The sequence below is a fragment of the Halyomorpha halys genome, unplaced genomic scaffold (assembly GCF_000696795.3).
Source record: "Halyomorpha halys isolate HHAL.00 unplaced genomic scaffold, Hhal_1.1 Scaffold103.1, whole genome shotgun sequence".
NCBI classification, from domain to species: domain Eukaryota; kingdom Metazoa; phylum Arthropoda; class Insecta; order Hemiptera; family Pentatomidae; genus Halyomorpha; species Halyomorpha halys.
This window is the reverse complement of record NW_027115007.1, coordinates 488,259-503,590: the sequence shown is the minus strand read 5'-3', so window position 1 is coordinate 503,590 and position 15,332 is coordinate 488,259. Positions and strand designations below refer to the sequence as shown.

At 30.0% G+C, this 15,332-nt stretch overlaps 2 protein-coding genes and 1 long non-coding RNA gene across 4 annotated transcripts in view; 1 reads left to right on the top strand and 2 right to left on the bottom strand.

Moving 5' to 3' along the window:
* Window positions 1-1,138: 1,138 nt before the first annotated feature.
* LOC136796923 (uncharacterized) lies at window positions 1,139-8,002 on the top strand. Its single transcript, XR_010844717.1, has 2 exons — window positions 1,139-1,335; window positions 7,771-8,002. It is a non-coding gene; the product is annotated as an uncharacterized lncRNA (long non-coding RNA).
* On the bottom strand, window positions 1,385-3,696 carry LOC106677569 (MYG1 exonuclease). Its single transcript, XM_014415589.3, has one exon. It carries the CDS (start codon window positions 3,226-3,228, stop codon window positions 2,170-2,172), a length of 1,059 nt encoding a protein of 352 aa, XP_014271075.1. The 5' UTR covers window positions 3,229-3,696; the 3' UTR covers window positions 1,385-2,169.
* Window positions 8,003-8,962: 960 nt separating the features above from the next.
* The window catches only part of Taf4 (TBP-associated factor 4), a 34,141-nt gene continuing 27,771 nt past the window's right edge, over window positions 8,963-15,332 (bottom strand). For both annotated transcript variants that reach the window (XM_014415577.3, XM_014415576.3), the window contains exon 12: window positions 8,963-13,505. In XM_014415577.3, the coding sequence (XP_014271063.1) occupies window positions 13,392-13,505 (114 nt within the window). In that variant the 3' untranslated portion in view covers window positions 8,963-13,391. The remainder of the gene's footprint in view (window positions 13,506-15,332) is intronic.

The window sequence follows — 15,332 nt, the reverse complement described above, 5'->3', positions numbered from 1 at the left end:
TCATATCAGAGATGCATAGCAAGAAAAAGGCCAAGATACACCAATCTTATTTAGTTCAACTTAAGTCCTTCAGGTGCAGGATTTTATATTAGGTCCAAATTTAAGAGTGGTTTTAATATTTTTCTGGGAAATATAATATAATATATATATGTATCGAAGGGTTACATCACAGTGGTGCTATGAACATTCCCACTGGCTTTACAAAAAATAAAATTAAAGGTTCTCTCTTTTAGTAAAATTAATGGAAAAGTTGTAATTTTCAGAAAAGAGAGAACCTTTAATAGTATTGTTTGTAATGTTAGTGGAAATATATTTATCTCCACTATAAAGTAAGCAATCAATACATTCTGTATGATCAATTTTTAATAAACTGATTATATTAATAATTAGGAAGATATTGTTGAAGTTTTTTTTTTTTTTTTTTTTTTCCGGCCAAGACTCCCATTGGAGTCCTATACTGCCTAACCATGGTTGGGGGTCAAAGTTCTTCATTTTGTGGGACCGCCACGCAATGAAAAAAGTCGACGTCCCAGGCCGGATTCGAACCGGTACCGCCAATAAACATCAAATTGGTAAGACTGATTGTTGAAGTTGCAGTGCTTCTTTAGGCCTATAAATATAAGATACAAGTTGTATTAGAAATTAAGTGTAGCACAATCCTGTGTTTCCACTACATTTCATTTCCCAGTCCACTCAATCTTGTTACACAGTTCCGAAAAAAGTCTACAACTTACGCCAAAATGTCAACATGACAAAACAACAGTAAAAAAATATTTACTATTTATTTTAGTCCACATTCCGAAGTATCAAATATGTTTCTGTAATTATGAGAAATCATAACATGCAATATATATCTTCTTACTAAGGCTTTTAAAATACAGAAATTTTGGACCCTGTTTATTCATGGTTAGCAAGCTTCAAATTAATATTCCTTTTTAATCAGAGTGAATGAGATAATAAATAAATACAAACCACTATTTGTACAATTATATTAAAGTCAACTTTTAAACTAATATAGTGACTAAATAAAAATAAATACAATCATTGAAAAAGAATAATTTTATATCTGTGCAAACATAAAAACTTTTTTTTTTATTAAAAAAAGTATGTATTAACTTTAACATATTTATAGGTTCTATTAGGTTATTAATGATTTCATAATATTTTTAAAAAATAAATCGAATATTTTAAAAAATTTGAGGGACTAGTGTAAACAAGTATCAGCAGAAATTTGCAATTCCTACTTATACAATTATTAATGTTTTAATTTGATCACAGCTGTCAACTTGATGCTAACTGAAAAGGGATAAACAACTTCTCCAAAGGATCCTTTAGGTCTGTACTAACTAGTAGAATTGTATATGAGAAGGTTTTGAAGTTCCTGCTGCAGGAAATTGTTTTGTAGTACCAGACTTTATAACACATTTCCTTAATGTTCAATTTTATTTTGTCAATCATAAAATTACATATTAATAAATAATGGGAGCTAGTGATAACAAACATTTACAAGGCTTTGCATGAACTTAAAAATGAATGTAACAAACAACCTTCCAATGTACTCCAGATTTGAGTTTCAATACTTAAATAATCTCTTCGTTCTGAATAGCAACCAACAAAATTACTTGATAGTTTCCAGACAGGAAGGTATAAGGACAAGACCACTACTCCTAAGGCCTATTCTATAATTGAGGTAATCAGTCACAATCACAAAATGAAAAATTATACAATCTTAACATATTTGGCAATTACAACGTTTTTACCTTCAAACAAAAATCACTCACCATAACTTAATATCAACATTATTCTCTCAAGAAAACAAACTTCCTAAAGATTCTTTCAATAATTTATGAAATTATAATTTGAAAAATCCAATAATGCAAAAATTCAGTTAACCTGTTGAACAACTGAATGCCTCAACTTTTACTGAAATTAAAAATATTGCTTAATACCATTAATTACAAAAGGTAGGTTACATTATCCTAAACAAGCTGCTACAAATAATTATTTTACCAATAGCTGTTATATAAGAAACCTATATTCACACTATTTTTTCTAATAAATTAATGGGTAATACCCTGAAACATAAAATTATCTTTGACAAGTTCAAAGACAGAAATAAACAGTAGGAGTTTCCTGTCTCATAAAATTGGCTTACCCTAATTTAAATCATCACGAAACCAAAGTTTTCCTGGCCATTTCTATTGCTCCAAGTCTAGTGTGATTTCCACCAATAAAACCAGAACTATGAACGAAAATACAGCCTTCAATACCTGAAACTGTACTTAACTCTTCATCTCTCAAACCTCTCCATTGTTCTTTTAGAGGGACTCTCAACTGAAAGCTCTCATCTTCTAAGGGAACACTTTGCACTCTCCATACAGTTCTTTCTAGAGAAGCAGGAAAGATAACATGCTTTATTGTTGGCTCGAGTTTCATTTCTTTTTCAATTTCAAACAAATGAGTAGTCCAAGGACAAAACTGAGATAGCTCGATAATTTCCCCAGTAGGATGCAGGTTATATCTATTACTAATTGCTTCTTTAACAATAATTCTGGCTGGCCACCAATTTGAATACAAATTGTTTACTTTAGCTTCAAATTCTGTTCCAACCATTTTCATTGCCTTATGAAATGCACAATCTACATCTGCATTTGGCTGATTCCAACTAGGATTGAGATGTTTAACACGAGCAGATAAATGTGTGGAAATGTAGTACCTTTGTTCACCTTCACATATAGGGATTCCATTGTCAATTGCATCAATTTCAAGGATAAACCCTTCATAGATTCTGTGAAATAGACCATCTACTGCAGTTTCATCAATATTTTCTACAACCTTCTTAATAATCTCTTTGCCAAAATGGCAATAGATTAGTCCAGCACTGCTCAACTTAATAGTCCACGGTTTCCCAGGTATAAGAGAACTTGCAGAAATAGTAAAATCCCTTTGATGATGATCGAATAATTTTTTTTCTGGATTATAAACACCACCAACATCAACAACAACATCACATGTATCCAGAACTTCTTGGCTTCTGGACCTTACAATATCAGCATTAGGACTGAGTAATCGAAGCATATAGCATGCTAAAACTTCATCACAATGAAAAGTCCCATCGTGAGTTCCAATTTTTTTAATATTATCCATTGATATGGGGTGAAATTTGTGACCTCTTGACAATGATGAAACCGATTTGACAGACTGGAAAAAACAGTGTACAAGCCTCATAAATACTTTAGGAAAACTTAAAAGGCAGATATTTGTAAAAGATTGATTGGGCGCTCAGTTCAAACACGTTACTCAAAGATGTAAGGCTCCTTGGAGGTTATAAATCAATCCAAGTCAAGACTTTAATAGAAAACAATAATTCCTTGCTTAACATTATTGATTATTACTTCTATCTTTTTGTAACAGAAAGAAATGAATTTATTTTGGAGTAAATTCAAGAAAAATCACCACGAACTAAAATTTCATCTTATTCAGATTAGCTCTAGGGAGGGAAAAGATAATATGGGTTTTTTTAGATTTTACAATACGAATCTCAACGGACGAAAATTCAAAACCAATTCTTTTTCTCCTTACTAGGTCATTACTTACATTCCTACAACGGATTAAATGGCAGATCTTGCTCGATAAAAACAAGGTTCTTGTCTGCATTGGTTAAATGTACATTACTCATTGGTAATATTTAGTGTACAAATAGTCTGAGGATGGTATTATTTCTAAGAGCAGTAAGAAATCGTCTTTATCCAGTTAAAACATAGGTGGAATTATGTGATGACCCTTATTCTAGCCAAACAGTTTGTCTTGATCGGAGAATGAACTCAATTGATAATTTTTTCTGAGTGAATTATAAACAAAACTAATTAAAATAGCAAGAGTATTGAAGGTATTCTCTTCTTATTAGAAAGTGGTTTTAAAAGCAGAATAACTAAAAATGCATTGGTTAAGATACAATAGCTAAAATACAGAAATTTATTTTCTTTCCCAATATAACGTTAGGACTTTTGATAGAAACAAATCTCCGTCACCACCCAAAGATTTTTGGATTGAATAGGTTTTTCTATCAGTTTTACAATACCATAGCCGAGTTTTGCGCTAAAATGTATTTTTATTTTTGGTTAAATTCGTGTCAAAGATCCTCTCAAAGAGAGAGGAGTTTTTGACTTGCTAGGACTGACGTCATTAAATTGTAAATAATTTAATGTTAGTCATTCTAATGGATAAATTTCCAATCTGTTAACCAGTCAGGGGGTGTTTATTGCTTGCCATGTATACAACAAGCCTATTATTTTCAAAAATAAACGATCGTTGGCAAAAGTGTTATATCGAATCATAGTTTTATATGATCTCTCAGAAGGCCTCGGTACTGCGTGTTTATTCATTTTCACACTGTGACCAGAATTAGAAGATAGGAAAGCTAGCCGTGACCAAAAAACATAACTTGCTTTGGTTTGAAGTTTCCTATCAGTCTTTTCGAGTTGTACTAAGTCTGCAGTTGCAGTGGTGGCCCCGGTCCCTCAAGTTTGTGTTATAATAGGCTCTTTTAAAAGTTGGCTATACAATATGCCGTTTCTATGTGTTTTCCTAGAACCACGTACACATTCAGCTATCTCCTCAGCTATTATCCGGTCGTGGTGATTGTTTTATTCAAAGGAACGCCTTCAGATAATTTTTCCAAGAACTCCTTTAGCTCAGTTTTATGTGTCTGTAATGAATGTCTCATTTTGTCCAGTTTTCGGCTCACTAGTGTGTTGAGCCTCAGACTGCTAAAATTAATACCCACCATTTTATCCCGGATACAGTGCTTCGATCTGGTAGTAAGGGTTACATGAAAATAAATTAAAACAGGCTATGCCATTGTTCACGTTAGGCTCTAAACATGTCAGCCATTGGTCGAATAACTATTTTCAGTATTTCTTCTTACCCCTCTTCGAGGTCACCAATGAAGTAGTGATTACTTTACTCAAATCTTCTTTGCTAGGTTTTAAATTAAGTCACTCGATACCTCCTTTGCTAACGTCTCTTTGTCGTTACTGATGATGGTGCTCGTGTTTGCAAATATTTTGTTGGCCACCCATGTCTCTGGCCAGATTTCTCACCACCTTAGGTAACGGTTTTCTACTGAGGAGTTCAGATATGATCATTTGAATGCTTCATCGAAACGAAGAACTTTTGATTAAAAGTGCATCGATGTAGGTTAATATGATCTCTCAAAAGGTACTGATACTGCATGTTTAATCATATTCTCGGGGTTAATAGAGTTAGAAGGTAGGGAGGAATGAGATATAGGCTAAAATAGATAAGGATTAGGAACATTACAAAGGATGAGGTTGCGCTAGCTGAGAGGACCTCCTGCGTCTCCTAATCTAACGGGTGACAAGCGTGAGAGGAACCATTCTTCAAAAGTTGTGGGTGTATGGAAAGGAAAGCGCTTGGAAGTTAAAGCGCCGATTGTAACCGAGCGAGTTAAGGCGCCAACTTTAACTGGCTCGTGACTACAGCAGCGCCGGTTCGAATCCGGCCTGGGGGTCTTATTTATTCAGCCTTACCCTGCCCTGTGAGCATCTGCAGTTCGATTAACAAAAGTCTGCAATTGTAACAATTTAAAATTTAGAAAATAATTGTTTTATTTTTCCCAGTTGTTTCTTATCCTCTTCTGCTTCGTGGCCTTCCAGGCGCCGGTACTCTTCGCCCTAGGTTGTAGTGGGCTGAAATTGGGAGATCTAGTAGTTTGGGAGAACCCACTTTTGCTTTTAACCGTGACCGGACGGTGGAAAAGTACTGCCTCAAGGTTCCATTCATCACCTACCTCCGGTACCACTCTTCCATCGTGTCCTACTGGACAAGGGTTTTCCACTTTTTGGTATCCTCCCCAATTCTCGCCTGATATTATCTGGCTAACCTGCAGGGTCTTCTTTCTTGTAAGTATATTTCAACATGTGGTAAGAGAAATCCCTTCTGCTAAGACCTTCACCGTTTCACGAGACACACTATGGTAGCTTGTAGTGACTCGCAGCAGAGCTTTCAGAGAATCGTTCCCAACCTCAATTATATAAGAGAATAAAATAACAGTAGTTCACTCAATCACTGAACTGCCCGGATTGTTAAATTATTGTAAGCTGCTACTCTCCTGCAACAATATAAAAATTTTCCTATTAAAATTGACCATCATTGCCCTCCCCTCTCACCACTTTTGTTTTATTTCTTATCGCGTCACGAAATCAATTTACTGCCGATATATTTCATCAGCTTAAGAAAAAAAATATCCCTATATTCGGTAAAAGTATTCAGAGATTATATTTAACGAAGAAAATATTACCCCCAAGTCAGGAGTACCTAGTTGACAAGAAAAATCTTTAACGCAAAATATCAAATACCAAAGAGTGTCGCGCTCGCTAAAATCGGGAACCGAAATGATTATGAAAGCTGCAGAAATAGCTTTTGAGAACACAGTTCAAGATCCTTCAAATAAATTCCATATGGTTTCAAGTTCGTCCTCAATATTAGCTGTTAGATAAATCGAGTAATACTCAAAGCAAATGCAGACAAAGCTCAAAAGTGTGCAATTGATGAATGCTCTATTAATTCACTGCAAGCCAGCTGTTGGGAAGGGTATACAGAAGAGCGTTGTAACATCAAAAGATTGGTGCACTTTTGGTTATCTCCCATTGCTCCAAATTGTTAATTATGCTACTCTGAATAATGAAATCCTTACTTTGTTCCTCTATACACTGCTTGATTATCAATATTTATACATCACATAGAACTACTTCCTTTGGCGTTCTTTCTCATTCCTTCATCCAACTTCTGGCATTTCTTAATGCCTATTTCCGTTCTTTCTTCAAACATAAACTATTTCTACAACTCCTTAAGTCTCAATCCTCTGATTGAATGTGAAAAGTATATATAAACGATCTGATTATTTAAACCAAGAACTAGGCAGGCCATAAGCAATCATTTAAGTTCATTGTGAACTTGGTTCCGGAATAAAAGCTTTTTGAATGAAAAAATGAAATTTTTCAATTTCATTTAACATTATGCCCAAAATTCAATATTATTAATTCACAAATATCGAGAAGCTTGAGACATCTTTTAAATTGTAGTATGGGGTTACCAGCATGAACCACAGCAGAGAATAAATCACATCTCAACACAGGAAACATATAGGCAATATTCATGGATTCAGTAGATCTCTACTTCCTCCTACTATCAATTAAGTTTCCACACTGACTTCCATTTCATATCCATGATTCAATTAAGAGATTGATTATCTTCGATCAATAGTTGCTTTGGAATTACCAAATTTCCCATAATTGAATCACAAATTTACTGACTTTTGTCTGCTATATAGGAGTGAAAACTGATGGTGGAAAATAAAATTTATATCCATGTTGGGTGTGGAGAGGTCCTGTTATAGAAAAGCTCAGATGCATTAAACATATATTTTATTAGTCGAGACCTTGATAAAATTGTCCTTCAAGAGGGTTTTCTGCCATGTAATGGGTCTGTTAATAAAAGTTTCACCCTACAATAACCTTTTAATTAACAATGTAAAGTAAGTTTTTGTAGATTAATTTTGGGATTTTCCAACTAACATTTCTTCTTTCTTTTAATTATTTTTTTATCAACATTAATGTGTTTCACCCAACAATAACCTTTTAATTAAACAATGTAAGGTAAGTTTTTGTAGATTAATTTTGGGATTTTGCAACGAACATTTCTTCTTTCTTTTAATTATTTTTTTATGGACATTAACGTGTGTTGCAGATTGATTGGCTAGTAAATTTAAAAATTTGGCTCTCCGCAAAGGTTGGCAATCATTCAAGAATTATCCTGATCATTGAATTATACTAACTTTATTTTAGAAGAGCAGACTTTATAAGCTGAGGACTTCAAAATTAATCTGAAAAAGGAAGAATACAGTATTTTCTTCTCCAACAAAAAATTCTGGATTTGAAATAAAATTAAAACTTAATTATATTTTCCAAATCATCTGAAACTCTTGATTCTCTGAACAACTATTTTTCCCATTGTACAAACAATCAATAGTTCCCATAAATATTAATGTCATTATTAAATTGTTCTTTTTAAGAATTTTTTAAAGTCATAAAAAATTGAAAATTAACAAATAAATTTCTAATTTCTTTTAGAAGTGAGTAATGTTATACTACTACCAACACAATTTATGTAAATGGGAAACATAATACGCTTTAGTAACTTTATGTTTTAGTTTATCGTAGTTACATAAAGTATTAAAATTTCATAGCTTGAACACCACTGGAATGTATCTTTGGACCAACCATTTTTAAATATTACATGGGACAGTAAAAGAAGTTATTTTAAAACATGGTTGTATTTAAATATGACTGCTTTAACAATAATGAACACAATTTAATATGCAATTTACACCACTATGAAGAAATTAGTTTTGTTAAAATGTACAGTTTGGTAATTTGTATGATACAGTTCATATAATACATTTATGATCACAACACTTAATATTAAAATTTACATATGTACACATTAGTTCATCTTTAATGAAAAAGTTAAAACTTTATTAAATCTGGTCCCTGCTATGTTTTAACGTACATATAAAACCAATTGCACTTATAGAGAAACTTTATTTGTTTTATTATTATTGGTTATTGGCTATCTTTTATAAAAGCTCAAAATACCTATGTTTCGAAACAATTCATAATGCAAGCATTTTATAAATAACTCTAAGACGTTTCTTTCTCATATTTTTTTCGTTTGGTTTTTAAGTATAAATTCAAAGACATATACTAACTTGTAATAAGTAGTCCATGATATTTGGAAAAAATATATAATTAGAAAAAAATTATTAACTTTAGAAGGGAGAAACAATTAATCAGTTCTGTTGGTTTTACTCAAAATACAACTCAGCTAAGTGCTTGTTATATTACTACAAATGATATAAGAAATGGAAGAGACAATCACATACAAAAATAAATCTGTATATTTGTGTCCAACACAATAATACCATTATACAAAATACTTTCACCCACAGAATACGACCCAGCCCACACATCAATTCATACAGCTTTATTTCAGAAATTAAAAAAATTGCAAATACAAATCGGTGGGAATTATTAACTAAATTAAAATCTATTACAAATTATTTAAAATGGAAAAAACAAGTCTTACAAAATATCAAACTATTACATGTGCTGGCTGGAATCTTGCTACAGTGCCTATTTATAAATTTGTTTCATCTAACAACTGAAAAGTAAAAAATTTAAGGCATTTTTCGGACTAATATAAATGTTACTTTTAAATAACTGTACATACTTATAACCTAAATTACTGGAAATTATCTAAGGCGAATATACAAAATTTTAAATATTGCGTTTATTATAGAAAAATATGACATTTTCTATCTTATACGGGATAACAATATGATATAATTATGTAATGATCAAATTATTCATAACTAATGAACATATTCAAATAACAATAATGCTGCTTAAGGCCAGCAATCGATAGGTACAAAAATACTCCATATCTCTCAAAGGAGTTTTTTCAAACAACATTTTTTAATGTTATTTATGAGGACCTATTCATGATTTAGAATAATGATAAATAGTATTATAAAATATAACATTATAAAACAGCAATGATATTGTTTATGGTAACTATATTAAAAACAGTGGGGCAATAATAAAAATTAGCTATTAATGGCTCAAAACAAGCAATATTTTACTTCTTTTTAATAAAAATAAAAGGTGTTCTGGAAAAAAACATATGACTGTGCAGAGATTGAGGTTTAAATAATAATTAAATCATTGACAATTATTAACAGAGTTAACTATGCTATAAAAAAACTAATATCAAATAATATACCACTTTATTTTATGAAAAATTAGTTATGTTGGTTTACAGTTTTTTTAATAGAAAAAAATAATATAAAGAAGGGAAGTTATTTTTATTATTATAAAATTAAATTTGAAAGAATTCATGAAAACTATTTGTCATTTTAAAGAGAAACACAGGCTTACATTTTCTATTAGAAATAGTAAAAATCATAAAGATGATTAATGGATAAAAATAGATATACAGTTGAATAACACTAATTATTCATGATCTCTATATATCGAGTTTTTCATTTTTAAAACATATCTTGCATTAAATGTTCAACAGATGCATTACATGTATTAATTTTTTTTTTAATTTTTAGGATGAAGTATATAAGAATGAACAATTGAATCGGTTATTTCAGAAACAATACATGAGCTATTTTCACTAATGACACATGTGCCATCTCTGAGCTAACCAATTCAATTGTAATAACATAAATAAGAAAAATGCACCATTTTTTCAAGATAATAGAAATAAAAAACATTCAGGGAATAAAGGATAGTATAAATTAGTCGCAATTATCTCAACTTCTTTTAACGTAAACAACATTTTTATTTTCATCAGAATCAGCGAACATTAAATTTGAATTAATAATATACTTAGATAGTTGGATGAATAATAAACGATGAAAAAAAAAATCACAAAAACTAGGAAAGGGTGTAGAAAATTGCAATTTGATACTATATGATTGAAGCAGTAAATGAACTATTCAAATCCATTTTTTAAAAGAAATTTTCAAACTCGATAAATAGAGATTGACTGTATGTAGAAAAATAAAAATAAATTACTAAGATCTTTCATTAACATCGAGGATGGTGAAATAAAATATTGCAGAAAAACCATTTTCATTTCACTTGGATAGTTGAGTTTTAATAAATGGCAAAATTTAATTAAAATAAATGATAAAACTGTATAATTGCTCATAATTAATTTTTGCTTAAGCCTCAATCACTCTGTATAAATTTTTCATAAATTAAAAAAGTTTTCATGAAAAAAAAATTAATATTTAGTTAAGCTGATTAGTCCTCATGAAATGTTAGTTAATAAAGAAATATGATGAAATTTCACTTAATTTACATGTGATTAAGTAATAATAGAGTTTATAGATATTTTTTTGGTTTTAAATCATTTAAATATTAACATCACTCAGAGATCTTTCAAGAACAAAATTCTCTAACACTTAATGTTGCAACATAAAATCAATAACCAATTTATATGCAACAAATAACATGTAAAAAAAAAAAAAAAAGAAAAAGAAAACAAATAACAATATTAAATCCATTTATAATAATTTCATACCTATTTCATATTTTGCAAATAACTTAACTTGGATACTATTCAATTATTACATAAAAGAAAGAAACGAGAAAAATATGTACTAGTGTTACATACAGAACCCTCCAGTTATATATAAATATCTATATATTTTTTTAAACAAAAAAAAAGTGTAAATGTATATATTTATTGTACAATAAATATATATAATATAAATATATTTATTATATAATAGATATATATATAAATTAGAAATTATTTGAGTGGCACTGACAATAATTATCTACACATATACACATCCCAAGATTTTATTGATGATCAATAGGAAAGAAGCCAAACAATCGGGAAGTAATGCATTCATACTCTTACTAGTTAACTGCATACTAAAACATTGCTGGGATAATATATTCAACTTATTAGTTATTACCTTCAGTCTACCAAAACTGTAAGGCTTTATCTAATATACCATGAAACTGATAACTCACACAAGCCTGATAAAGCACATTTTACTCAAATTAACTTATGTATTCATCAGACTAGAATCTTAATACAAATAAATAAATTAGACAACTCTGTTTTTCCTAACAAAATGATCACAAAACCTTCGAAGTTTAGAGGTTTCTAATTTGATTCTTTAACATTAAGAAAGATAAAACAAGACTGCAAGGTATATCATGAACCAGACTAATAAAATTTAAAAAAATACAAAACCTTATATACAGTTGAACCCCTATACATCGAACTTATAAGTTTTTTTCTAGGGTCCTATGATTTTTACTACAAAATATTTTATAAATATGAAAAAAATAATAGAAATTATATAGTCTAAAGAAATCAGTGATCTAATGTTTAAAGTTTATGTATATGCGTATACATTTATATATAAATACACACATGCATAAACGCCATTGTGTGTAAATATAAAGCCCTCAAAAAAATCTTTTGATACACAAAATTTGATTATATTTGTATTTAGTTATATTTTTAATTTTATATTTCAAAGAATATAGTGAATTTTTTCATTAAATCTTCAAGTTGGATGGATAGAGGTTGAACTGTAAATAAATTATTTTCAAAATACTAAAAAGAATATTTAGTAAAATTTTAAACAAATTTGGATGCTTCAGTTTACTGTATTAACAGCTTGAAAATAATAAATTAAGCATTATATAAGTGAAACATGATAAGACCACACTATAAATTATCAATTGTGAACGATTTCCTTTATAATATATTTTTATGAAGACTGGTTCTGTTCTGCAACTTGATGTGAAGACGAAAGGAAAATATTTTGCAACAATGGTATACTAATGGTGAAAGTTAATAGCTGGTATAAGATAAAACTTAAACTAGAACTTTAAAAAGAAATAAAAAGAAAAAAAATCTTTACCATGATAATTATGCATAAAGTAATTTTTAAAAATATACATTTTTTTAAATTTCTACATTTAAGGCTAATAAACAATTGAATCTGTTTGGCTTCCTATGTCAGTCAAAATATTTAACATTCAACAAAACCAACAAATTGTAGATGCCACTCTAAGATGACTAAAAAAATATATATTAACAAAGAAGATATAACATAAAAATAATTTCATGAAAAAATCTTTTATTATAATAGATTCACTATAAATAGGGTAACTGGTATACCTCTATTAAATTAACTATAAAATGCTAACCTATGCCGAATACTTAATTTACAAATCAAAACTGTACAAATTAAACACAATAAATCAATAATACTAATTATATGAATTTAAATAAATATCCAGTCAGTCAGCTTTAAAATTAAGACTTAATAAAATCTTGTGTTTATATAAATACAAATATTCTTTCACAGGAAGAGTGAATAATTCTTTTACAGTTTATACAAGAGTTGAACGTAAATCTATTTGCAATATATATAAAAAAATCTTAAAATAATTTTACTATACAAATATACATAGCGCTTTGAACCAATTCTGTTTCGATATATGTAAAAAGTAGCAAGGATTTTTTTTTTTTTTTTATTATTATCACAAATTAAAAGGAATCAATAATTGACTCTCAATAAAACTGCCTCCCTAATATTCCCCTAATGAATGAATAGTCATAAATACCGAAATTCATGACTCATTTCTGAGATTCAGTCAAGTTTGATACCAAGAAGATAGAAAGGCAAAGGAGAGACTAATTTGGATCAGACTAAATACTGTATCACAAATTATTTTTACAGGGCTTCCACTATAAAGGTATGATCACTTGAAGTACGATTTATATAGCAACAAACCCCGGCATGTTTCTTTTTCCTGTTCCATCAGGATGAGTAGATCCCGTAGGCACACTCTCTTTGTTCTAGGCCTGAGTACGACCTGTAAAAACACATAAATGTTAGTTTTATTTTCTATTTACCAATTTAAATGGACCATGTGCTTTAACCCTAAATTTTGCAAAGTATCACAAGACACAGTTCTATTATTCAGCATGATATGTATGAGGGGCACCAGCTGGAATGTTGAACCTAAAAGTAGTTCTTTTGTCGGCATACCAAAGGAACCGCCTCGCCTGGTCAATGACCCAATCGGCAAAACATTAAAAGTAATATATAGGTAAATGTAGATACCAGATGTGGCCGGGTGCACGCACCTTGATTGGCAATAATAGAATTGATAACTTATTCAGTATAAATATCGAAGATCCCAACTGGTACTTCTCAATTCATAATACAACAATTAAAGGATAAGGAAACAGATCTACCATACTCTCATATTATTCTTGCTAATATATATATGATTGTAAATATAAAATATGTAACAAAGACTTTACTTTATAATTAAGAATCCCTGCATGCCACTTCATAATAATAGCATAGTAAATTGGTAAACACCATACCGTAGGAGAACTCCAATGATTAATTATAAATATTCGTATCTAGCATACCCTGGCAAGGGTATGGTATCTAGTGTTTGAGTTAAATATATTGTATACTTATTCACATTAGGGATATATAATACAAATACATAAAATAGATAATATAAATATATAAATACATGAATATATGGATAAATTCAACATAAAATGTGTACGGGGAACCCCTGGTCGGGCTTAGAACACCGTACACGGCAATAAATTTTCTAGTTTCCTAGCCTAAACTTCTTTGCCCGTGAAGTCAAGATAAGAAGTGAGACAAAGAAAGACGATACTGGAAGATATGAGTAAAAATAAAACCTGCTTTAACTTTTGAAAAGCCTCCAAAATTCAGTATAATATGAACAATACTTTCTTGGTTCAATGATAGCAAAAAGTTTTGTTTTCAATTTTTATTTCTAAGTAAATGTAAAATTTAGACATCTTTAATACTTTTTATTTCTTAGAAAGAACCTCTGTGATTGTTTTTATGAATGTGCCAGCGGTGACCAATAGTACTGCATACTCAAATCAAGGAGAAAGATAACGCTTTCTCTTGTCCTGAAAATTAATATAGATTCTGAAAAAAGACACAGAGGATAGTGATGGCAAAGATGAGCAACCATCCCTCCCTCATTTATTGTATAATAATGCTGAAATAAAAGATTTAATTTGGTAACTCCTCAAGTTTATGAGTTTGAGAATAATCTGGCTGAGGAACCTACAACTGAACTAACCAATGGCAACAGTTTCCAAAATGTTTTCACCACAGTACTTTTTTTGAGCTGAAAAAAATTTTTCATCACACTTATTGAGCTAAAAAAATGTTGCTAAAATCATCCTTAAAGCAGTTAGGTATGTAAAGAAATAAGAAAAAAAACCCAGTGCAAAGTAAATACTGGAATGCACTGTATATTTGCTATTTGAATTTTGATTTTTTTTTTTAATATTTTTTTAAAAATAATATATTAAGAAAGCAACATTCTTTTGGGGACACTCCCTTAGGGAACCGCTGCCCTATGGTCCTCATCATCAACTTAAAAGAAAGTTACTCTACTGCTAAAGAACGATCTGTCAGAAAAAAACCTTCAAGAAAAATAAGGATCTTGCCTAATCAACAAAATTTGATGAAAAATCTCATTTTCCTGTTTTTCAAACTGGAGGTAGTTGCTGTCATTTCCACAAGAACCAAACATTTTCATTTCCCAACAAATGCAATGTAAAATAAAAACCTTTATCACTAGTCTTGATTAATAATTAAGTAATTACTATTAATATAAATATGATAATAT

What these genes read in the sequence shown, in the direction of transcription:
- LOC106677569 (XM_014415589.3), bottom strand. Translation starts at nt 3,228, where the DNA reads ATGAGGCTTGTACACTGTTTTTTCCAGTCTGTCAAATCGGTTTCATCA.